The sequence below is a fragment of the Poecilia mexicana genome, unplaced genomic scaffold (assembly GCF_051168715.1).
Source record: "Poecilia mexicana isolate PSO_F unplaced genomic scaffold, ASM5116871v1 scaffold_9, whole genome shotgun sequence".
NCBI lineage: Eukaryota > Metazoa > Chordata > Actinopteri > Cyprinodontiformes > Poeciliidae > Poecilia > Poecilia mexicana.
The window spans coordinates 2,418,709-2,444,130 of NW_028263378.1; the positions used below are offsets into that span (position 1 = coordinate 2,418,709).

The window sequence follows — 25,422 nt, forward strand, 5'->3', positions numbered from 1 at the left end:
AACATTAAAATAGTTTTAAATGTCTTGCAGTTGTTATAAAGTATTAGTTTTTAATCCCTACAAATACTGGTGCTTCATTATACAATAGAAATGCAAGTTTTACCTGTTTCAGTTTTCTCATGGGTTAAATGCATTAAAATTTCACAAAACAATGACAGTAAAAGGATCAGTAAAAGTTAAGCTAGCTAAATTATGAGCTAGCTAAATAACTAACGGTAATAATTTAGCCAACTAGCCAAACTAGCTAGCTAGTTTAAAACTTTATCAAACTTGCTTGCTAAATTATTAGCTAATCAATTTGAGTCTCATGGGTTAAATGCAACAACTTTTCACAAAAGTGACAGTAAAAGGATCAGCTAATGATTTAGCTAGCTAAATTATTACTAAAGTTATCATGTGTCAGTGCTGATCACTGATACAGTCATCAACACTGATTACTGATAAAGTAATCAGTGTTGATGACTAAATGGCTAAAAGGCTTTGAAGGAGCTCCATAATTTATTGAATTACTTTTCCTGGGGGGGGGGAAATAAATCACTTTTCTGTTTGGGGGTGAAAACTTCTGTTGTTTCAACACAGACTGATACAGTAATCAAGACTGTGATGATTGTATCAGTGATCACTAATACAGTATCAGTAATTTAATTACTGATACTGTCATCAACACTGTGATGATTGTATCAGTGATCAGAGTCTTGATTACTGATACAATCATCACAGTGTTGATGATTGTATCAGTAATCAACACTGATTGTATCAGTAATCAACACTGATTGTATCAGTAATCAACACTGATTGTATCAGTAATCAACACTGATTGTATCAGTAATCAACACTGATTGTATCAGTAATCAACACTGATTGTATCAGTAATCAACACTGATTGTATCAGTAATCAACACTGATTGTATCAGTAATCAACACTGATTGTATCAGTAATCAACACTGATTGTATCAGTAATCAACACTGATTGCATCAGTAATCAACACTGTGATTACTAAATCAAGATAATCATTTAGCTAGAAAGATTATTATTATTGTTGTTAGTTTTCTTTCTTTCTTGCTGATTTAATCAGTCAGCTTGATGATGTGATTATAAAGTTAAGTGAATTTCTCTGGCTGTGATGGTTGGTCCAGAGAACACCGGTCAGATATTGATTTCTGTTTATCGATGCAAAAATCTGACGCTGATGAAATGATGCTGTCAGCAGCTTGCACTGCTTGTATAGTGAATATTAGAGGATCTAAATGGCTGCAGGGTCCTTTGTTAACTGGAGAAGATCAGCAGTTCAGCTTGTTTTTACCAGCATCCTCTCATTAAAAATGTGATATTTACTACATTTTTTGTCCTGTTTTAAGACGGAGACTTTTAATGCAGCCAAATCGATGCACTAGTGAAGGCTGTCATGTATATTTGGATTATGTTGGGATTAAGGCCACAGATTAAAATATTTTTATGCATATACAGAAAGGCTTTGAAGGAGCTCAATAATTTATTGAATTACTTTTCCTGAGGGGAAAAAAATCACTTTTCTGTTTGGGGATGAAAGCTTCTGTTATTTCAACACAGAATGTTAACATGAAGTTAAACTGGGTTTATTATCACTTTACTAAAGTAAATTAAACATTTATGGAATAAAAGCTACTGTTTTAGCAGTTCAGGAGTTTTGATCCTGTGGAGTATAAAACTAAAAGTATTAGAACCTGGTCAGCATAAATCAGGACATTTTATCATTCTGTCATTACCAGGAGAGTTTACTTTCTTTCTTTTTTTAACTTGTTTGATTTTTAATTTATTAGATTTTATTTATTGGCAGCTGATGATCAGCACTAGCGCCATAACTGAATTATGAATATCTCATGTAACTGTTTACATAATTTTAATGAACAAAGTTAATTTAATTTCTTATTTAATGGAGACATAACATTAAATAACTTAATTGTGATTAAAAATCAATTTTTTTTTAACATTAGCAGAATATGGACAAAGATTTGCACACATTTGTTATGGCTACAGTAGTACTGATTTTAAATAAAACTGTAATTAAGACAAGAATTTATTTTTTTTCCCCAGAAAACAAGATAAAATTATTAACCCATTTTAAATAAACTGCATAATTAAACGCCATAAACGAGCCAGTTACAGTCCTGCATTGTCTGAAACTTTATTTCTTTAGATAAGTCACACATTCACCCATCGCACTTCCTTCCTTTTTTGCTATGAAATGTTTTTTTATTCTAACTTGGCGTTGCTCGTCTGTTCCTCCTCGTAGGCGCTCTGTGATCGTTTTGTGCAGGTTTCTTCTTGTTTTTGTAATTTTGGTAAAAGCTCTGATACATGGACATTTTCCCCTTTAATGCAGCTTTTTCTCAGAAAACCAGACTTTCTGGAGAAACTGTTCACGTCAAGCATTCTGCTGTTGTGGCATTTTGCTCCTGCTTCAACAGAGAAGATAAAGTTTGGGAATAATCAATCAAATCTAGTCTAAACGACGACTGCAAGCAGTCTACACGTTATTGATGGTTGTTAATCAACACAATCTGAAGATTTCTATCAGTTCAGTGACGTGAATATTTTCCTGCTGTAAAATCTTGCAGCTGTTTTTCAGTCTGAATTTGCTTTTTCCCATAAATGTTTTATTTTTGACTGAAATAATGAGCGGTAAATGGAGCAGGCTGATTCTTCCTTTGTGTGGTGCAGCGCTCGTTATCATCAGACGTTTTCCCTGCTGACTCTCACTTCATTGATTGTTGTGTACAAAGCCTTTCTGCTGCTCGTTACGTCTCGGCTTTGTTCGTTCTGCTGCTGCCTCATCTTGACAAGGCCAGACTTTCAGACCCGAAGGTCATCCAGGCGAAGCTGCAGCGCCTGACGGCTCACTCATCCAACTCACTCATCCAACTCACTCATCCAACTCACTCATCCAACTCACTCATCCAACTCGTTTTGTTTCCACACAAGACTGGATTCACTGCAGCCACGAGAAAAGTTTGAAGCTGTCATGTTTGTTCTTTGTTTAGTTCGGCTCAGACAGGATGCAGGTCAGGATGTAAAGAAACGTTGAATGAAAACGAACATTTGCTGCCAAAAGAAAATAAGTGTGAAAAAATAAGGGTGCATCAATTTCCTCAATGTTAGGAGCTTGGCCAATTCTTAGAGAAGCCGATCTTATCCACGCATCCTTGCTCTTAAATTAATTTATCTAACATTAAGGCCTTAAAATGTCTGAAATACAAATGGATTAATCTTGTATATATGGTCTACGTTTTCTTCTGGCGTCTCGTCTGTGCCAGGCAGAGGTTTGCGTTTTGTGACACGAGGCGGTTAAGGCTAACGGTTACTCACTGCTAGCTATGCTAGATTAATTTCTGCCATATATACAGTTTAAGATTATTCTCAGAAATTTTCTAAAAATAAATGTTGGTGTTTACTGAGCTTCAAAAGTTGAAAAATTGCTAGAAAAAAAATTTCAGAAATGTTTGAGAAGAACTGGGGAATTTGAGATCAAATTAATAAAAGGGACAATTTATGTTAGAAATTTTTGATTGTTTTTCTAGAAAAGTTGATATATTTTTAAGAAATTTACTCCTTTATTTTCTTTCTGGCCTTACGCGCCCCACGCGGCTGCAATTATTCTTTGCAGCTGGAATAATTCCCAGTTATTTCCACTATAAGAACGAAGCCGTCTGCAGAGCTCGAGCTTTGAAGAGGTAACTTAATAAACGTAAAATGAAATTTACTTTGTCCTGGTGAGCTGACGCAGTCTGCCTGTTCTCTCTCTCTCTGTAGCCTGATGGAGCAAAGCGTTATTTTGAAGGAGCTGCAGATCATTTTCAGCCGTCTTTCTGTGTGCAGCTCACATTTTGCACGCAGTGAACCTGTAATATCAGCTCTGAAAACATGACTGTCTCTAACAGGAAGCATAAAGTTATTATTGCTAACTAAAACTAACAAACTGAAATTGAGACATTTTCATTGACTGAAGTATAATTAGTGTTTGATAGTTTCTATTAGTTATTAGATAAATATCGTTTGGTTTTTCATACTTTGGTTAATTTTTAGAGACAGAATTAAAAATTCAAAGTATTGTGATTATGTATAGATCGATTGGGTAAATTAATACTCAACAGAAGATACCATTTTAAAAACGTGTATTCAATGGTTGAATGCATCAGAACTTTTGCTGTTGCCGTTTTGCGGACTAGCGTAGCGAAGCCACCAGGAGGCGTTATGGAGCGCCGTAATTAGCCAACAGCTGACGTAAACTGCTTATTTACGTTTTTTTAAAAATCTATTTCAATCAATTTAAAAGCTTGATGAATAGATTCATAAACACGAAAATACAGAATATTATAGCTATAATTTCAGTATGTTTTAGTTAGTTTTATAAATGCATAACATAGTTCCAGTTAGTTGTAGTTTTGTGACATCATTTATCATTTTTATTTATTTTAGTTCAGGAGAATGTTTCCTTTTTGTTGTTTTAGTTAATTATAACTTTGGTAAAAGCTCTTTAAGACCTTAAACTAACTGAATTAGACAAATAAAAAGTCACAACGAACTAAAACTAACCTATAATAAAAACCTAAAACTTTTCTAAGTCTGCTCCAGACGTCTCGTAGTAAATGTTTCCACAGAGACGCTCTGCAGCCAGCAGCACTACGGCTGTCCTGATGCAAACAAACTTCTCCTCTCCAAAAGCTGCGTTCCTCTCCTCCTCCCTCTTCCAGCTGCTTTGCAGAAACGAGCAGGGCAGCAGTGGGAAGCTTCGACAAAGGCGGCCGAGCAATTTGATCCTTCAGAGTATCAGAGGCTGAAAAACAGCCTGGCTGCTTCTGCTGGTCGTGATTCCCAGGAAGGGGGTTTGCTCTTCGTTATTTCCTCCGCTCTGCTTGTTCAGCAGAGTCGGTGTTCTCCCAGGAGGATGACAGGGATTTCCTTCACAGCCTCGGCTGAGTAAAGAGGCAGGCGTTCGACGCATTATCTCATATGGAAGGCATGGAGGGAACATGCTAATTGTGCTTCTTCATTGCAGCTTTTGGTTTTGTTTTCCATCCATTCCTTCAGAGAGAGAGGGAGAGAATTTGAACTGTGGCCATTTCTGTGCAGCTGCTGGTGTTAATGAAGGGTGGACCTGATTCCTCCTTCCTTTATGTGCTGAAAGGAGGAAAAACATCACAGGCTGCACGTTTTCTTTTATGCACTTTTACATGTTTAACTTTAGAGGGAAAGTATCATTTATCATCATGTCGTAATCATCTGTTACATCATGTTATAATGTTTTTCCTCTTCAGAAACGGACCTGGTTAGATTGCTTAAATTCTTTCATGCATGTTTGGGAAATCCTTTAATCTCCATGGCAGCCATTCAGCTCTGGAAAACACCTGAGTGGACCTAGCTCCACCTTCGAGTCAGAGCTCCTCCCCCGCTCAGCTCCTTCAGACTAGCCAGCAGCAATTAGCAATGACCCGGTGGAACTGCTGAGGAGCTACTTCTCAGAGCAACGCTGGTAAAAATGTTGCTAAAGGGTTAATATAGGAGCCATGTTGGGATGACTTCCTGAAGGCAGAGCTTCTTAAAGAGACAGAGGCCCAATTTCAAGGTGTTAAACTACAAAGTCGAACTTCTTTTAAGTCATTTTTGATTTTTATAAGTTTTGCCCTTCTGCTTTAAATCAGTATTTAACTGAGCTATGTTGCTTCCGTTTGGAATCGTGTCTAGTTCTATCGCACAAACTGGTCCATCCAGATTTTTGTGGTTCCAGAAATTCATGTAAAATCAACAAATCTCAGAATTGGCTAACGTGATCTCTGGTGCAGTTCTTTTCCTGTTAGGTTTTTGGCCTATTCGTGGTTCTTGGTGCAGCGCCCCTGCAGGTGAGGAGGGGAACAGGTTGCTCTAAGGGTTTGGTTGGTTTGACTCAGTGCAGTGAGAGAAAGAACCACAGCAGCTGGAGAAGGAACAAATGTTGCAATATTGGTCCCCAAAAGTCTATCAAACTGAATCTTGGTGGGAAAACCCCTGAATGTCCCTGAACAGCTTTGTGCTGGAACCAGTCCTGTTTTTTACATTTTGTCAGACAGTTAGTGTTGCAAAACTTGTAAACACAGTGGTGAGTGTGAATCATCCCCAACATGTTGCCTAACCGTAGGGAAGACGCGGTCACCATAAGGTTTCCTCCCATCATGAAGCAACGCCTGTTGGACTCCTGACACCTAATCCAGGTGCCGAGTCAGACAAGAGTTTAATAAATTCATGAACCTTAGGTAACTCTGAGCAACATTCAGGCAATGGAGGCCAGAGACACAGTTTGTGTTTTAAGTGCTTTTGTCGAGCTGCTGGTTCGGTGAATTGGCTTAATTAAGGTCTAAGAGCACTTTTGAAATGTCACAGAGTGCTGCTAAATGTCAGCTCTGATTCCTTTTCTTTTTCTTTGAGACCTTTTTTGCTCCTACCGGATCCTCCGATTTCAGACACTTGTTATTGGCTTTGTGTCAAATGTTGCGCACAACGTCCTGCACTGTGGGCAGTAAGGAAACCATAAACGTATGCATGTTTTCTCACGGGGTATTTCCTCCTCCTGCTGTCCAGAAATGCACAACTGTCTATTACAGTACTGCTAGGCAGCAGTTTAGCTAAAAATCAGCTGATTCTGCTCTGACTTCACTGAATTTCACCATTAAAACCACAGGATGTCATTAGAAGGGCTGGGTATCATAAGCTTGGCGGGCCGCCAGGCTTCCCCCCTGCCAGGCTGAGCGTTGTTTGTTTTTAATTGGGTTTTTTATCAACCAGTAACAGAGATGACAAAGACTCTTTGGTTAGACGTTACTAATCAAATTGAGAAGATCGAGACAAACATAAGAGCACTTAACACAATAAATACTTGAACTTTTCACCCAGGACCGTTTAGGAAAGCATACCAATATGCTGACTCGTCACTGTCCATTTTAGGCTTATTTACTGTTAAATGTGACCAGCATTACATTGCTTGTTTTAAGATCCACTGGTTGATCTTCATCAACATTTAACTGAAGTTCCATAAATGTATTATTTTAATCATATTTCATTGTGTTTGCCTTGTTTAAGACTCTGTTGTAAATGGTTTCCTCCAGGAACACTTAATAACTCGGACATGTTTTCTAATTTCCTGTCAACGTTTAACACGTTTAACTCTCAGTGCGTCGCCCCAGTGCCTTGAGCACCAGCAGGTTTTATGGGGGAAATCCTGTTATAATAACAGACATAAACATTCTTGGCCTTTAACACCAGTAAAAAAAAAAAAAGTCAGAAATTAGTACTTAATCGATCCAAGTTTCATGATATCGCTGCAGCTGAAATTAACCATGTCTTGGTTGCTTATTTTTGGTATTTTGTGCCGATTTTTATAATTGTCTATCTTTTGCCAAGCTTAATTTTATTTTTTAGTTTTGTCATTCATCTGTGTGATTGTTGTGAAGCACTTCGGTCAGCTGAGGTTGGTGTAAATGTGCCAAATAAATAAACTAACTTGAGTTGATAAACTCATCTTCATCTGTTAGAAACTTTCCACAACTTCCTGGTCAACACATTTCTTCTGCATGAGTGTGGAAAGCTTTTGTTTGCTTTTGTTGCGTTTCCTGTTTGTCATTGTTCCAGGGGGCCAACACTGGAGTCTAATCTAGCTGCTGAGCACAGATTTGACCAGTCAGTTGTCTTTTTGTCCACCTGTTAGGTGTTAGGTGTGATTTGCCAAAGATAAATCATTCTTGGTCCTGCAGCCAAGCAGCATTTTTAACCACGAATGTTGTCTTAATTGTAGCTTTGCACCAGGACTTCTTCATATTGCAGCGCCCAGAGTGCTCTTCACAGCGTTTGGAGTCGGTATGAGTTCAGTAGGTTTCAGTAATTTGATATGAGAGTAGTAGAGCTGCATTTGTAAGTAAATGTATTAAATTACAAAGAAACCGTGTGAACAAAAGGCTTGTACGCTGCCGTCTCTGAAAGGAGCAGATCAGGATGTCTGTCCATATCTGCACCGAGGCTTGAGTGACAGTCTGCAGCAACAATGGGCCCAGGCCAGACTGAATGGGGGTGGACGTGTTATTAGCATGAGAAAGCCTTCATCCTCAGCTCTCTCTTCCTCCTCACATTATCTGCTTCGTGTCTCAGGACAAGTCACTTCCTTAAAGCTCCGTCGTTCCTTCCAGCTTCATGGTAGATTTTTAGCAGGGTTGCTTTGGTGTGGAGTACTTCCACTGCTGCCATAATGCTGCTTAAAAACAAACAACAAAACTGCTTGCACAAAACTTGAAACTGGAAAAAAAATATGGAACTGCTTTATTGATTTTCAAATTCAAATTTAAGTAGTTTTGACGTTTTTTTTTTTTTTTGCTTCACATCATCTGATTTTCAAAACTGCTTTTTTAGAAGTTTAATTTTTTTCCGTTTCAGATTTTTTGTATTTTGAACAAACTTTATGGCCGCGATGTAGCCCCATACTTTCTATCATTGTTTTTTTTATCATGCTCATTTTGAAGCATCGCATAGAAGAAGGTTGGAAGTGGAAAATTCAAAACGACTTCAATTTAACAAAAAAGATTTTACACTTGCTTGTGGTTTTTAGTTTTTTGGAAAACAAGTGAAAAAGAGGAGATGGAAACACGAATAAGTTCTAACGTTATGAAAGCTCTGACCCACTGGAAGGGTCTGTGCCTTACCAGAGGCACAAAACCTGGAAACATTTTATAGTGACATAGCGACCTCTACTTCCTGTTTATCACGCAGCATCAACATCTGATGTTCCTGATTGATTCGCTCCAAACTGTAGATAAAACAGTTAATTTCTCTTTTCTGTGCGACATTTTAAAGGCTTGCTTAGGATTTGCTCTACGATTGGATGGAAACAGCCAGTATTTGGAGTAACCGCTGCTGTGACTTGGCATGCAGCGGAGGAGACGATGCATTCCCTTCCTAGTGAAATACGTTGCTGCCTTGATTCTGTTTTCCATCAAAGATCCTCTGCAGTTGACAGTTTCACAGCCAGAGGATAATATCAGCTCATCAGACACTCACTCACTCTGCTCAGGGAGCCTCATGTATCGCCAAATTGCTTCCTAATAAACCGGGCCTCCGGTGACAGTGATTTTATTGTGGTAGTGAGAGGTTTGGGCCAGATGAGCTTCTCCGTTGTGTTTTTTGTGATTATGGGGAACCAGAGAAAAATGATCCAGAATGTGTCTGATTTTCTCTCCCCCTCCCTCCGTCCCTCCGTGGGTGTTTGGTACACTAAGTGCTTCATGATTGCTCGGGCTGTGAGGAGGCGCAGTCGGCGGAGGCGTCAACAGCCCTCAGCCAAGTGTCCTCGCTTCCCCAAGTGGTTTTCCTGCCAGCGCTGTGGTCGAGCGACAGCACAGTCAGCGTTATCCTGACGAGACGAGGGATTCGACAACAATGCCCACAGAATTTCCATAACAACCCCTTTGTTGTTCATTTGCAGGAATATCAGCGACTGAAATGTCAGGTGGACCTTGGTTTGCTCAGCCTGCATGTATAGAGTGTGTGATATATTGCAAAGGACTGTGTGGACAGCAGTAATTGTTGGCTAATATATTCCAAGAGTCATAAACTTGAATTTTCATGCTAATGTAATATTTAGCCAGCTGGATGTTGCCCAATGTGTTGCTAAAGGTCACAAACTGGTGGAAGCGTTTATTAGGCCTGTCGCAATAACAAATGTTGCTGGACAATAAATTGTCCCAAAAGTTATTGCAATAAATGATAATATTGTTGTTTTAAGACCAGTTTTAAGTGATATAATGGTTATAAAGGCATAATAATAAGGCAACATGTTTGCAACTTTAAATTCTTATGAACATTTAACACTGGAAGACATTTTAAATATCCAAAATAAATACGAAGTCTCTGTAAATAACATTGAATGAGTTCAGACCAAATCACCAGTTTTTGGTAGAAGGAGAGAAAAGAGAAAAACGTTAAATTTGAGCTTGTTTTAATTTATCATGTAATCAATTGATTTATTGCTTACTGCCCATTTGTTAATCCGTTCGACTGAGATCTTTTACGTCGGCTGCCTTTAACTGCAGCAAATTATCTCATGCAAAAACAACTAATGAGGAAGTGAAACAAGAAAGTCCAGAAACTGCTTCTTATTGTCTGAGACATGGCATGGACTTATGAATCCCTGTGAGTAAAACTAACATCGACTCCACACAGCTTGTTTTGCTAAAATACACACACAAAAAGAGAAAGTGTTAATATTTATAACCAATAAATTTGTCAAAGTTCAAAACAACAATACTAAACATGTTGTGGCTTTTTCTGTTTATTTCATTAATCGCTGGAAATTTTAAATCTGGTTCAGATTTCTGCTGTACTTCAGTCTAAAAACAATCATAGCTGTCGATCCTACTGGTTCGAACACTGCAAGTATATTTTAATATGCATTAATGCAAACAATGGAAACTGTCTTGGCGCTACCACAGAAGCTAACATCCATTAGCTTCCTTATTTCTGCTCTTAGGGCTTCAGCCAATCAGCACAAAGGAAAAGGAAAGCTGCTCCTGGATTGGTGGATTGCTTTGCAAACACCAGCCACTGACATGTCAGTTTTACTTTATCATTAAAAGATAAAAGTCCCTGAAATATGTATAAAACACCATTATGAAATAATCAAATAAATGCATAAATAAAACTTGAAATAAAGTAAAACTGTTGACTTTTTTAAATTTAGATTTTATTTCATGGGTACATTTATTTATTTGATGGCATATTAATTGTTTATTATTGAAAGTGTTAATTTTGAATGAAACTGCTCTCCGTAGATGTTAGTGAAATCTCAAACATTGGGTTTGATATGTTTGGACAGATTTAAATTGTCTACAAACTCAAGTATTAACTGCTAAATTGTTTAAGATGAGCTGAGTTCATTGGCTGAAATGATTAGTTGTGATTGATTGTTGAAATAATCTTCAACTAATTTAGTAATCGATGAATCATTCACTGGGGCATACAGACTGAAAATCGCCATTTCATGAAAAGAACAGCTCAAAATAGTAATTAAGCCCAAACTGTACAAAAAATATATTAATTTTCTTTTTAAGATAAAAAAAAAAACCTCATTAGTTTGTAAATGCTCCACTCAGACCTCCTCCAGTGGGAAACGTTTAGCTTCACCTGGTTAGCAAACCTGAAAGGAACGCTATGTTTGTGCATTTCAGACAATAAAACAATTTATTTTAATGTTTATTTATATGCATAAAATAAGTTTAAGTCGTTGAATGAAAAATCCACAGAATTTTCCAAGCTTTTTTATTTGATTAATCTTCACAGTGGAGTCTGTGTAGATTATAATCTGCATGTTTTTACACATTTATTTATCACTGAGCTTATTTACCTTAGTTTGTTAGACTCATTATTGTGGCCGACATGAAATTTAACCCAGATATTTTTCACATTCAACCTGAGAATCATTTGGTGGGTGGAAGCGGAAAAACCTGGAGTTGTTCTGACGTTCATCTGAATCCATATTATTGTTGTGGTTTGGCGTTTAGTGCGTTCTCTGATTCCAGGCGGCGCTGCCATGATTCACCATCCGGTTATTAATTAAATCTGTTTCTGATCAACACTTTCAGTGCCTCATTTTTCCTCCCACTCCCTTTGGCTCATAAATCTGTGGGAAGCACCTAGAAACTCTCATAAATACGACAATGGTTTTCTATTTGTTACTGTGCTTTTTAAATCACTCTGGGTCTAATTAACTGATTAGTTTGCTTTAGTATTGGATAAACTTGTATTTAGACTATATGATTCGTCCTGTTCTGATTAAAAACCATCAGATTATAAGTTTACCGTGTTGCTTTCTCTTCTTTGTTTGGTGCTTTTATTTTTTTCTCCTGATAAATAAAATAAAGTTCTTTTATAGTTAAGTTTTCAGCATCAGGTTTAACATCCTTGTTTCTCGTCGACAGCGGTCAGTTCGCCGTGGTCAGACGATGTCGGCACAGGAGAACGGGCGCGGAGTACGCCGCCAAATTCATCAAGAAGCGGCGCAACAAGTCGGGTCGGCGCGGCGTGGCGAAGGAAGACATCGAGCGAGAGGTGAACATCCTGAAGGAGATCCAGCACCCGAACGTCATCGCCCTGCATGAAGTGTTTGAGAGCAAAGCCGAGGTCATCCTCATCCTGGAACTGTGAGTAGCTCCTCCTCATGAACACATCATCAATTTAAATGATCAATTAATCATCAACTAATTTAGAAATGAATCTGGAGCATACAGACTCAACAAAGGCCAACGTAAACAGAACAAAGCTACAGAAATGATTTTTGTAGAATGTTGTTAGAAGTATTTTTTTTGCTTCATCCTTTGCTACAAATGGCAGAGTTCACTATAGAAATGCATTTAGGCAATAAAATGTTCATTATGTGATTTAAACAAGGATTTGAATAATTTGTTTATTTGCATCTTTTAATGTGCCAACTTTTTATTCATTAATTGATTAATTGTGAGAATAATTGATCAATTGCTACAATAATTGTTAGTTTTGTTGGAGCAGATGGCACTATTAGCACTATTGCTAAGGCAGCATTGACGCAATATTTTTCCTGACTATTTTAATTTTGACTCGTACAAATTCACTTTCTAAGACAAAATAGTTTGAGAAAAGTTTTGTTTTTGCTCATCACAGCAGAAAAGCTCGGCAGATTTAAGTCCAGAATAACTTGGAGGACAGACTTTAGTTCTGCTCTAAGCAATGGCAGTTTTTTAATTTCAGTAACGTGAAGGTCCTTTTTAATTGGCTGACGATCTCTGGCTGATGCTTTGGGAAACGGCAGACTCCTCTACCTGTTTGGTCAGTCCTGGAGACACAAGGCATGTTTATCTCCTCTAAGATCAGTTTTTACTGTGTGAGTAGAAACTTCCTGTCACTTATTTACTTGGCTTAAGGTGTAAAACCACACAATGACAGTTTAACAGGAAATCATCACATTTCATGAAGGCTTTTCCCACATCTAAACAACACAATGACTGACCAGGAATTATAACGGCGAGTGTTGGAGGGATTCATGAGTAAAATATTGACTTTAGCTGGGATCTTGTAGAAGTGCTGTGTGGCACGAGGCCTCTTTGTTCCAAACACCAGTTAGACCAGTTCAACCAGCCCACATGCCACTTCAAAGACTGTAGGATCGGTTATGTTTGCTCCGCAGGTATTCAGCTGACACACTTCTTTGGAAAAGGTCGTTCCGACAGGCAGAGCGCAGTGCACTTGAATCGCTGAGTCACCTGTGAGCAGCAGCAGCCCGAACCAGCAGTGCAGCTGTAAAACATGCGACGTGATTACTTTCTGCCCGCTCCATTGTTAAGGCAATCATCCGGCACAAGTGCGCCATTTTAAAATGTTTGTTTTGAATTAAGCAGACTAAGACTAAACATTTAAATAATGTGAAAGCTGAAATTCCTGCAGATTAGCAGCTCAGACTTGAAGAAAATATTTGTTTAACACTTTTTCTGTAATGATTACAATTAACCCTCATGTCAAAACCCTTTATTGTCATTAGTAGTGGCTGGACTCAACTAAAATTTTATTGTAAGGTCTGTAATTTCACATTTTAATTAAAAACCATTCCTTTTACAAACCTTATTGCTACATTATTGAATAAATAGACATATGAGCTTAACTTACTATTGCTTTTAATCTGTGATTTAGGTTATCCAACCATCACTTTGGAGCAAAATGTTGTTCTATCCATTCAGCTGTTTCAGGAACAGTGACATTAGCATTAGCGCCTGTGCTAAAGCCTAGCTCCTTTTAGCACATCGTGACCACAGCAGGAGTCTTCTCCAGCGTCCAATCAGATCATTAATAATTGGTTTATGGGCGAACCAGAAACACAATGCAGTGATTCAGACTTGAGACTTCTGTATGTAGAAAAAGAAAACGGGTCATAAATTCATTCAAAATATTAATGCGTTAAAATTTGTCTAATTAATTGAAATTCTTCTTTTCTTTCTCATTGTTTTTGTCTCTTTTTTTTTATTTTTATTTAGGGTTTTTTGTCTTTTTTTCTGTCTCTTTTTTGCATCATTTGCTCTCCGTTGTCCCTTGTGACGGTGTTTAGCGGTTTATCTACATTTTTGAATTTACTAAACTCTTCTTGGTTCTCTGACGGCGGCGACTCGGAGTTAAAAGTTGTTGACGAGTCGGTCCGATAACCGAGTGTTCTGATTTCCATGCATTCCTGGGATGGCTTTCTGTGAGCTGTTCGCATTTCAGAGATGTTTTCGTAGCGGTGTCAGTTGTTTGTGTTGGTATGTTTTTATGGGATGCTGGTAAAAGAATCTTGCATGTGACGAGAGGTGGACTCTGAAGAACTGGAATATGAGAGCGTGTAGGTTGGAGATGGAAATGAGGAGAGCAGTTGATTTGTTTTTTCTGTTCACATCCAACACATGTAGATCTTCTCCCAGTTATCAAGACTAAACTCTCCCACCCAGCAGGCTCCTCTTTGACCTTCACGACTGAAGTGTTTGTGGCTTCAGAAACATTCCTCAGATATTCTGGTCCATTTTCAGTTGATATCGTCCCACGTTGCTGCAGATCTGTTGGCTTTGAGCCATGATTGACTCTCCTGCTTCACCTGTTTCCAGAGGTTTTCTAATGGACTCAGAAACGGACTCAGTGGTTTTGGTTTTGCAGGAGACTTTAACTGCATCTTTAAAGAACATAGTTTGTAAAACTTCAGCTACTTCTAAAGTAAATTCAACTCAAATCCGATTTTTTCATGGCATACTTTTTCAGGTAAAATACCAAAGTATTTCAGGCGATTTCAGAATCTGCCTGTCGTTTAGAGGAGCTTTCATTTATGTCTCCCAGCTAATACAGGTTTAGTTTCTAAGATGCTAAAACTCAAGGAAGCTGGAGGGAAATCCTCATGATGGATTAATATTATTAAAGCAGCAGTATTGTGTTTTCCAGGCACATAGCGCCTTTTGTATTACAATTAATTAACGATGTTACCTTCAGTTATTTTTAATGCCTGGAAATTAGGCCTCTGTCTCTTTAAGACGCTCCTGCTCTTTCTAAAATCTCCGCCTTCACAACATGGCTCCTCTATTAACCTTCTTACAACATTTTTACCAGCGTTGCTCTGAGAAGTAGCTCCTATTATGAGCTCAGGTCATCCACCAGGTGTTTGCTAATTGCTTCTGGCTAGTCTGAAGGAGCAGAATGGGGAAGGAGCTGCGTCTCGAAGGCGGAGCTAGGTCCACCAAGGCATTTAGCACAGCTGAATGGTTGGTATAGAGATTAAACTGTTTCTCAAACATGCACGAGAAGATCAAGGCGACACTCAGGTCTGTTTTTAATAACATCACAACATGATGACAAGCTAAAAATAGTCGATTTAACGTGATACTGCCCCTTTAATGCTCAGCAGCAGGATTTATCTCCTACATGAAGATAGCAGACATCCTGAAACTGAGCAATGATGAATATTTTTACATGACATATTTAAAACTCTGTTTGAGGTTTTCTAAAACTTGAAATAGGTAAATGTAGAGAGAAGATTCACGCATCAGGCCTCATCTGTTGGGGTGTGGTCTCCAAAGGTTTGAGGGAAATGTTTGTTTGTTGCTGGACTAATTGTTGGTTCTTTATGTGCTGAAACATCTTAAAATATGTTGGAATTATTCTTATCATCAGAATTACTATTAAATTCACTGCGACTTTTGGGTGTATTTCCTGACATATGGTGTCAAAAACATGTGTGAAAATATTTAAATTAGCTATCGGCTCTCACTTCTGCTTCCTTCGTCACGCTGCAGGTTTGTCCTCGTGCCTTCATCACTTCTTCTTCCTCATCCTCCCATCGCTGCGGTTATCATGAACATCAGTAATTATGTTACATCGCTGCAGGTTTAGTAACTGAGCCTCTGTGTGAAGGAGAATTGATTATCTGATTATAGGTGTGCAGAAACTGATCAGTTGTCTATTAGTGAAGCTTTGCAGGAATTTATTCAGATTTTAAAAGAATTTCATGTTGAGGTTTGAAGTTTCATTTGGATCTGCTTTTGTAATAAAATCAGGTTTTCAGGATTAAACATTAAAAGTTCATGATGATGAAAACTATTTTAGACGTTAATTGGCCTTCAAATGCAGAAATCTGGAGAAATCTGGATTTGAATTATTCAGATTTGGATTCAAATAAAGAATCTTTTATTTTCCACTCTGTGGTCCAAGACATCCATCCTTCATCCATCCATCCATCCTTCATCCATCCATTTGTTCATCCAGCCATAAATTTATCCTTTAAGTATCTTTTATAAATTCATAATTTTGTTATATATTTGTATTTTTCTTTAATAATCAGATAAAATCATTTGAGATCTGTGGATTAAATAATTAGAAATCTGTTGGAAAATCAGATTTTAAATCTAAGTTGCTATTTTTTTTCCAGTTATCATTTTTAGAAGGCTTGTATTTAAGGTTCCAGGTCACACATTGTTTTTTAAATCGCCGTTTTAATAGAGGATCTTTTTTAATCTGCTATAAAGTTCAAAGTGAGCTGAACTCGACTCGTTCCCTCTGCGGAGCCGTTAAATCGGTTCAGGTTGATTGGATCTCAGGGATTTTTAGCTTCCTCCATCAGATCCTTTCCCCTCATTGCTCTCCTCTTTTCCTTTTTAGTGTTGCTGGCGGCGAACTCTTTGACTTCCTGGCAGAGAAGGAGTCTCTGAGCGAAGAGGAGGCCACTCAGTTCCTGAAGCAGATCCTGGACGGAGTCCTCTACCTGCACTCCAAGCAGATCGCTCACTTCGACCTGAAGGTACAGCAGGCTGGGATCCTTCAATGTTTTCAGCTTCATTTAGATAAAAAACAACTTTATTCACAGAAATCCCTGAGCAGAGCTGGAAATCTGAACAGTCTGCTGACTCTTTTGCATAAACTCAGCTTCTTTAAATGAGTCCTCTCCTTTTATTTTATTTTTCTGCTCCGTTGCTAATGTTGTTAGCATCGTGACTCATCGGTTGTTTTCCATTGAGTGGGACAGAAACTGTGAAAGGTCAAAGTTCACCCCAGCACAGAAGGCATGATAAACCTGGCCTCTGTTCCCTGTGAACTCTTGTTGTGATTGATTGATTGGTAAAATGTTGGCGCTGATTACTGATCAGTTTTCCTCTTCGGCATGTTTGGTGGAAAGTTCAGTTCCTGTTAATTCGACCTGCAGACGGATGAAACTCTTTGATTGATACAGAGATTTTATTGACGCCTGCAGTTTGGCAGAACCAGTAACTGGTGATGCTGCCTCCAGCTGGGAACTCGCTGGTTGAGCCGGGAACTCGCTGGTTGAGCCGGGAACTCGCTGGTTGAGCCGGGAACTCGCTGGTTGAGCCGGGAACTCGCTGGTTGAGCCGGGAACTCGCTGGTTGAGCCGGGAACTCGCTGGTTGAGCCGGGAACTCGCTGGTTGAGCCGGGAACTCGCTGGTTGAGCCGGGAACTCGCTGGTTGAGCCGGGAACTCGCTGGTTGAGCCGGGAACTCGCTGGTTGAGCCGGGAACTCGCTGGTTGAGCCGGGAACTCGCTGGTTGAGCCGGGAACTCGCTGGTTGAGCCGGGAACTCGCTGGTTGAGCCGGGAACTCGCTGGTTGAGCCGGGAACTCGCTGGTTGAGCCGGGAACTCGCTGGTTGAGCCGGGAACTCGCTGGTTGAGCCGGGAACTCGCTGGTTGAGCCGGGAACTCGCTGGTTGAGCCGGGAACTCGCTGGTTGAGCCGGGAACTCGCTGGTTGAGCCGGGAACTCGCTGGTTGAGCCGGGAACTCGCTGGCTGAGCCGGGAACTCGCTGGTTGAGCCGGGAACTCGCTGGTTGAGCCGGGAACTCGCTGGTTGAGCCGGGAACTCGCTGGTTGAGCCGGGGACTCGCTGGTTGAGCCGGGGACTGGCTGGTTGAGCCGGGGACTCGCTGGCTGAGCCGGGGACTCGCTGGCTGAGCCGGGGACTCGCTGGCTGAGCCGGGAACTCGCTGGCTGAGCCGGGAACTCGCTGGCTGAGCCGGGAACTCGCTGGCTGAGCCGGGAACTCGCTGGCTGAGCCGGGAACTCGCTGGCTGAGCCGGGAACTCGCTGGCTCAGCCGGGAACTCGCTGGCTCAGCCGAGAACTCGCTGGTTCAGCCGGGAACTCGCTGGCTGAGCCGGGAACTCGCTGGCTGAGCCGGGAACTCGCTGGCTGAGCCGGGAACTCGCTGGCTGAGCCGGGAACTCGCTGGCTGAGCCCAGTACAGGGCAGCTGTCCTGCAGACCTGACTCAGGTCCTTAAACTCACTCCTAACAGCTGAATAATGTGTCGTAACTGCAGGACTGAAGACGTTTAATCCTGGACCAGCTGATATTCTGGATGTCGTTATAATCTAATGTTTGTTTGCTGAGCAGAAATGAATCAATAAAGTCAAACTAGAGTTAATTTTATCAAACTTCCTGTTTCTACCCGTTAACTAACCTCATGCGTGTTTAAATAATTACTGTGACAGTCTGTGGTTTTGGTTTATAAAATCCACCTCTGCCTTCCTAGACAGGATCCCTCTCATGCTTTGCATAACATTTCCATCCTGATGGGACTCTTTCCTGCCCATTCCTAACTGGTCCCAGTTGGATGTTCTGCTCTAACTCGTTGTTGTTTCGCTGCAGCCGGAGAACATCATGCTGCTGAACCGCTCAGTGCCTCACCCGCGCATCAAGCTCATCGACTTCGGACTAGCGCACAAGATCGACTTTGGAAATGATTTCAAGAACATCTTTGGGACTCCAGAGTTTGTAGGTGAGTCTGAAATCTGTAAACATGTTTGCATCACTGCACACCCAGTGTTCCTGGTTTCATCCCTGGGGTTTAACACGCTGCAGGAGCAGGTGCTAACTGCACCAAACATCTGATAATAGACGGGAGATTACCAGGAATGTCTCGCATGCAAACCACAGACACACGCAGTGCCATCTGGCCTTTAAATAGGCCGACTGCCAACGGCTCCAGCCTCTGACTGGCCTCTTCTAGCACCAGGCAGCCTGTGAGTTTTTATCAGCAGAGATGAAGAGCTGAAGCCACATCTGCATGCTGGCTGTGTAAAATCAACATGAAGTTAATTACTGCAGGATGGAGAGGCTGCAACGCTCCACTCAAGAAGGAATGAGGGTCATTTGCATATTTTCCCCTGCTGCAATTTGCATCAAAATCATATCAGGATATAACGAACATCTCTAAGTCATGATTATTCTATCAGTTTGGTTACTTTACAAATATGAATGAAGACTTTACAGGCTAATTGTTTTGTTTGTTGTGTCAGTTTATAAAATATACAACAGATTCAACTGAGGAGTAAAAACACATTCACAGATATTATTTTATCCAAGTTTACATTCACACAGCAGGTCTTGAAAAGATTCAAACTGAGTCACATTTGGGCAAAAATAAAATCTGATTTGGTTTGCATTTCTCTGCCTAATGTAAAAGAAATCCTAAATGATAAGCAGTATGTACTAGATGTTATCCTTCAAATCTAATTTCTTCCTCAATAACTCCTTTGTGTCCGAAGAGAAGCGTAGTAAATCTGTAATTTTTCACACATCTGAGAAAGTGTGAAAGAAAAGAAAAAGCCACATTTTCACACCTCACAGGTTCAGGCTGAGGAGCCGCAGAGTTTTCTTACACATATAAAGAAATTATTGATTGAAAACCAGCTGAAAATGTGCAGCAAAAGGCCTGAATCTGGATAATCAGTGGAAAGTGAACGTGTGATTTTCAGGTTGGCCTGAATATTAAGAACCTTCTGTTTGACATTGCAGCTCCAGAAGTAGTGAACTATGAACCTTTGGGCCTGGAGGCGGACATGTGGTGAGTAAACGAGCAGCTGGTCTGGGAATGAGCAGGATGTGATGTGATGTTTGAGCTTCAGGTGAAAAGCTCATGCAAGGCAATTTACTTCTTTACATGATGCTCACGTTAACAATGTTTCATGCTAACGTTATTATTTCTGTCTTTTCAGGAGTATCGGGGTTATAACCTACATCCTGTAAGTAACAGGAATGTTTTTCATTGTTTTATATGTTGATTTATAAACGACTCCAACAAAAAGCTGTTTTATCAATTTTAGTTTTCATTTAGAAAAACATATTTTTCAATGTTTTCATTGTTTTAGTTGGAGCTTTAGACAACTGCAGCATTAAGCACATTTCTGATAATAGGGGAGCAAATTTGTTTTTATTTAGCACTTCAGCTAACTTTGAAAACGTTTAGCGCACTTAGCTTTCCCTCATGTCATTTTTCTAGATAAATTCTAAAGCCAATAAGACATAAACATAAATACAGTATCTAAGAAGATTATGTAAGTTATAATGTAAAAACTAAATTTGGTGTTAGCGTAGTTTTAGGGTTTGGTGTTAGCGTAGTTTTAGGGTTTGGTGTTAGCGTAGTTAGCATAGTTTTAGGGTTTGGTGTTAGCGTAGTTTTAGGGTTTGGTGTTAGCGTAGTTAGCATAGTTTTAGGGTTTGGTGTTGGTGTAGTTTTAGGGTTTGGTGTTAGCATAGTTAGTGTAGTTTTAGGGTTTGGTGTTGGCGTAGTTTTAGGGTTTGGTGTTAGCGTAGTTAGCATAGTTTTAGGGTTTGGTGTTGGTGTAGTTTTAGGGTTTGGTGTTAGCATAGTTAGCGTAGTTTTAGGGTTTGGTGTTGGCGTAGTTTTAGGGTTTGGTGTTAGCGTAGTTGGCGTAGTTTTAGGGTTTGGTGTTGGCGTAGTTTTAGGGTTTGGTGTTGGCGTAGTTTTAGGGTTTGGTGTTAGCGTAGTTAGCGTAGTTTTAGGGTTTGGTGTTGGCGTAGTTTTAGGGTTTGGTGTTGGCGTAGTTTTAGGGTTTGGTGTTAGCGTAGTTTTAGGGTTTGGTGTTAGCGTAGTTAGCGTAGTTTTAGGGTTTGGTGTTAGCGTAGTTAGCGTAGTTTTAGGGTTTGGTGTTAGCATAGTTAGCGTAGTTTTAGGGTTTGGTGTTGGCGTAGTTTTAGGGTTTGGTGTTGGCGTAGTTTTAGGGTTTGGTGTTGGCGTAGTTTTAACTTTTGAGTTAGCGGTGGCCTCCTCTTGATATCTGTTAGGAAAACTTTGTTCATTTTTAACTTCAGCAGATTTCCAGACACTAATCCCAGAGGGAAAAAATCTCAAATCAGACCCAGAATTCACTTTTGGAGTTGGGCGCCTGGGTTTCCGTTTTAACCTTTACCTCTGTGACCCAACAGTGCAAAACTGGATGGTTAGATGGGTGGTGACTCTAAGCCTGCTAAAATTTTATCCATTTTATCAGAAACATTTGCTGATGTTAAGCTTAGAAACAACCAACCCTGACCTGTAGAACCAGCAGCTTCCGTCGCTGCAGGGCCGGTTTTCGGCTGCAGAGGCCTGTCAGCACAGTTTAATTCAGCAGCAGAGGATAAGGTCCTGCCCCCAGCATCCAGCAGATCACCCACTGTGGGCGCAACGTGACGCCATCTTCCTCACTTTATGGCCACACTACAATTCAGACTGACATATGCAAATAATGTACACACAAAAATATGTTGCTAAGTCGAAACACAAAGGCAAATGTGCCCACACATGAATTTTAAATACACTTCAGCTCTATAAAAGCAGCCTGTTACAGCTAAATGTTATATCCGATAGCTGCTCTTGAATATCGCTGTTGGAAGTGATTTCCTCGCATAACAACATACTAATAATTGCATACTCATGTACTTGCTGCTTGCATGCATGATCTGCATTCATGCTGTCAGCCCACACAACTGTCACAGCTCTGAGAGCCAGAGCAGAAAATAGATTGCTGAGTGTCTGTTCTGATAGCAGAAACACAGATTCACAGGATTTCAGAGGCTGAATAGGCTTCAGCTAAAGCTACCAGGAATAAATTCAGTTCTTTTAGGGAATCAGGTTTGAGTTTCTGTGGAGTTGAAACTGATTTATGTTTCTAAATATGACTAAAAAATATGGATTTGGACAAAACTTTGGTTAGAAATTCAGACTTCAAGTCCATTGTGAAGATCTTGAATGTAGGGCTGAAGTGATTAATCAGATTAATCTAATTAATCTGATTAATTGATTAGTCAGTTAACTAATTTAGTAATCAATTAATCATTGAGTAAATACACTCAAAAAGGGTGTTTGCTGAGAGAACAACACATTCAGAGCAAGAATTAAGCTAAAGTTGTACAAAAATTATATACGTTGTGCATTTAAAATAAAAAAAACATTCCTTGTTTGTCTGAAAAATGTTAGAACCAGAATTCAAGTTGCAGTTTTAGCTTCAAATTCTGTCCTAATTCACCTGATTATTATTGGTTAATCCAGAAAATAATCAACAGATCAGCCATACACTGCAGGGCGAGTCGAGCAGGAGGAGCTGAGATTTCCACATTTTGATGTTTGCAGTATTTTTTACAAATTTTCAAACACTTAAAAAAATGCTATAATGCTTTTAGGCAATAAGGTGTTTTCTTTATTTTAAAAAGGAACTGAACAGTTGTATTTTATTTATTGCATCGCTAACATTGTAAAGTTGGGCTGCAAGTATTAACTGATGATTATTTTAGCTCTGATTGGTTGTTTCTAGTTAGCAGGCAGAGGAGTTCGATTTTCTGCCTCATACCGTATCGTCACGACATGGTGACAGCAAAATGCATGCATTTTCTTACACTACAGTCAGTATTCAGTGACATACTGCAGCTTTAAATGCAAAATGAATGTATTTTTGTACAGTTTTGTCTTAATTACTCTTTGTTTCCTCCATTTAACGATTACTAAATTAGTTGGCGATTATTTGAATAATTGATTCATCGCGATTAATCGTTTCAACTCATGTATAAAATAAACTTACATGGTTAAATAAAAAATATGCAGAATGTTTACGTTTCTTTTATCCAGTTAATCGACTAATCGTCAGAATAATCAGTTGAACTTGAATGATGATTTTGTAACGTTCCCACTCAGGTAGACCTCGCTCCACCTCCATGTTTCCTCCCAGCTTACATGTTAATTAGCGTTTTTTTCCTCTCGATGAGGAACCCCTGAAGGCTTCTTTGGCTGTTCTAATCGGCCTCCTATCCACTTCCCTCTCATGGCTGTGTGCACATCGCTCATTTGCTGCATCTGCTTCTACTTTATGTGTGAAATCAGCAGATCGGTGTGAAGGTGCATTAACATTCCTGCGCTCCACCCAAACTGGGAGCGCTCCAGCTGGCTGTCCTGCAGCTAGCACACACTAAATAGTTTGAGTCTCATAGCAAAGCGGGATTTATGAGTCACCATTAGCTGCTACTCAGCTCGCTAATACCATTCCCCCATCAAAGGCCTTAATCTCAGCTTGACGGAGCAAATCTTATCAGCAGATGAATAGTGATTAGATGAATAAGTGTTTGGATGAAGTTCCTCTGATCCGCTGCTCTTTGATTATTAAATCCATTCGGATTTAGAAGGAAAAAGAAACATGTTCCTGTTAAAGTAGATAAGGCTGTACATTAAAGAAATGCATTTTTGAGAACATTTTGAGTCTGACATGGTTTATTTCCTCCATGCAGGCTGAGTGGCGCTTCTCCCTTCCTGGGCGACAGCAAGCAGGAAACTCTGGCCAACGTTTCAGCCGTAGATTACACATTCGACGAAGAGTTCTTCAGTAACACCAGCGCTCTGGCCAAAGACTTCATAAAGAGGCTTCTTATCAAAGATCCAAAGTATGCACAACCTTCCTCTCTCTTTATTTCCAGTACAAATATGTTAACATTTTGGGTAAACATGTACAAAAAGGCGTAAAATAATGTTATCTTTGATAGCAGTAGCTTATTCTGTCTCTGAAAAACGTAGAAAATCTACATTTTTAGAAACGGTATGCAAAAAAGCTGCCAGCTGAATGGGTAGAACAACACTTTGCACCAATTTGATGGTTAAATAACCTGCAGAACTGGCTGATATCTCCATCTTCCTGGTTTTAGTCAGAACGGCAGCAGCAGCTGATTTATTTGCAGTAATCAGTGCGACTGAAGATAAACTCAGTTCCTCCATCTCTTGCTGGGACTTTAGTCCTTTTGTACTGGAGATGTTCTGGAGGTGATGGAAGGCTGACTTTGTGACTGTCGTTATGTGGCTCTGAAGGTTCAGGTCTGATTCTAGTTGACCTGACCTGATGGGACGCGGGTGGATCATGAAATGACCCGTTCTAAATGTAAGTTAGTTGAGTTTTTGCGCTGTAGATGTTGGTAGAGGACATGATACCAAAATGAGTATGATGCTTTGGACCCGTTTCTCATCCAGAACCGCAACAGAGAAAATACCAGGACAGTCTAAATAAAACCAGTCTGGACCAAAAACTCTGATCCCCATTGAAAATGAAATGCGTGTTCTCCAAGCATCCTGTTTTTGCCTGGACTGGTAACTGTGAATTACTTCCTCATGCTCAGCTTGTACATGTTGTGTTTCTGGCCAGATTTTCACAGATATTCTGAACACAACCTCCTTGTTTCTGGGCAAAATGTCCTCTGGCGCTGGTTCCTGAAATTGTTCCGACTGTGTTTGGTCCTCATTAGAGTTGCTCCAGCAACGGCTCAATGGCTGTAGCTGCACCTAGAGAGACAGTAAATGCCATCAAACCCCCTTTTCTTTTCTTAAATCACTGCTTTCTCCTTCGGCCTAATGAGGCGAGGGGAAGGAAGGTGAATCAGGCAGAAGGTGGGGAGGTGATTTCATTTGTTAAGAAAGAAATAAACATTTGGGAAAGACGACAAGCTGTTTAACTGACTGGAGAAACGATCTAATGCGGCTTTTAGATTCACAGACTGGATTCAACTCAGTGTTTTGAATTTAATCAGGATCAGACATTAATCATCTCGGCAAGAAGGAAGATTAATAAAGATATTTAAGAGATAATATCAGGTTATTATTTTCCCAGTGACTCTGGACTAAAGCTTTTTCTGATACTCAAAGTTTTGGGGTAGAACACTGCAAAAACACAAAGTATTACCAAGTTTCTTTTTTGGTCTAGTTTATAGTGCAGATATCTTAGTACAGTTGAAATGAGACTAAATTAAAATGTGTAACTTTTAAACAAGCTACAGAGGCTTGTTTTTAAATGAATAATAATATTGACGGTAAAGTACTGGTTCCAATGGCAGATTAATTCACTTGGTCAAAATACTTAGTTGGAGTTTTTGCAGTGAACATAATTTAAAAAGTTTTTATTATCTTAAATACAAAATGTGTATTTTTTGGTTGAATTAAAGCTCTAGTTGTGTTGTTTTTGTGAGTTGGTATACTCCATTTAACGATTAATCTATTACTAAATTAGTTGACGATCATTCCAATAATTGATTAATCGTGACTAATCTGATTAATCGTTTCAGCTCTAATGTA

The 25,422-nt window shown here is 39.6% G+C and overlaps 1 protein-coding gene across 1 annotated transcript in view; it reads left to right on the plus strand.

The window, feature by feature from the left end:
• dapk1 (death-associated protein kinase 1) overlaps window positions 1-25,422 on the plus strand; it is a 69,534-nt gene that overhangs the window by 18,026 nt on the left and 26,086 nt on the right. The window contains exons 3-8 of the mRNA XM_014971052.2: window positions 11,972-12,193; window positions 16,692-16,830; window positions 18,690-18,819; window positions 19,839-19,887; window positions 20,039-20,065; window positions 23,598-23,750. Coding sequence (XP_014826538.2) covers window positions 11,972-12,193; window positions 16,692-16,830; window positions 18,690-18,819; window positions 19,839-19,887; window positions 20,039-20,065; window positions 23,598-23,750 — 720 coding nt within the window. The remainder of the gene's footprint in view (window positions 1-11,971; window positions 12,194-16,691; window positions 16,831-18,689; window positions 18,820-19,838; window positions 19,888-20,038; window positions 20,066-23,597; window positions 23,751-25,422) is intronic.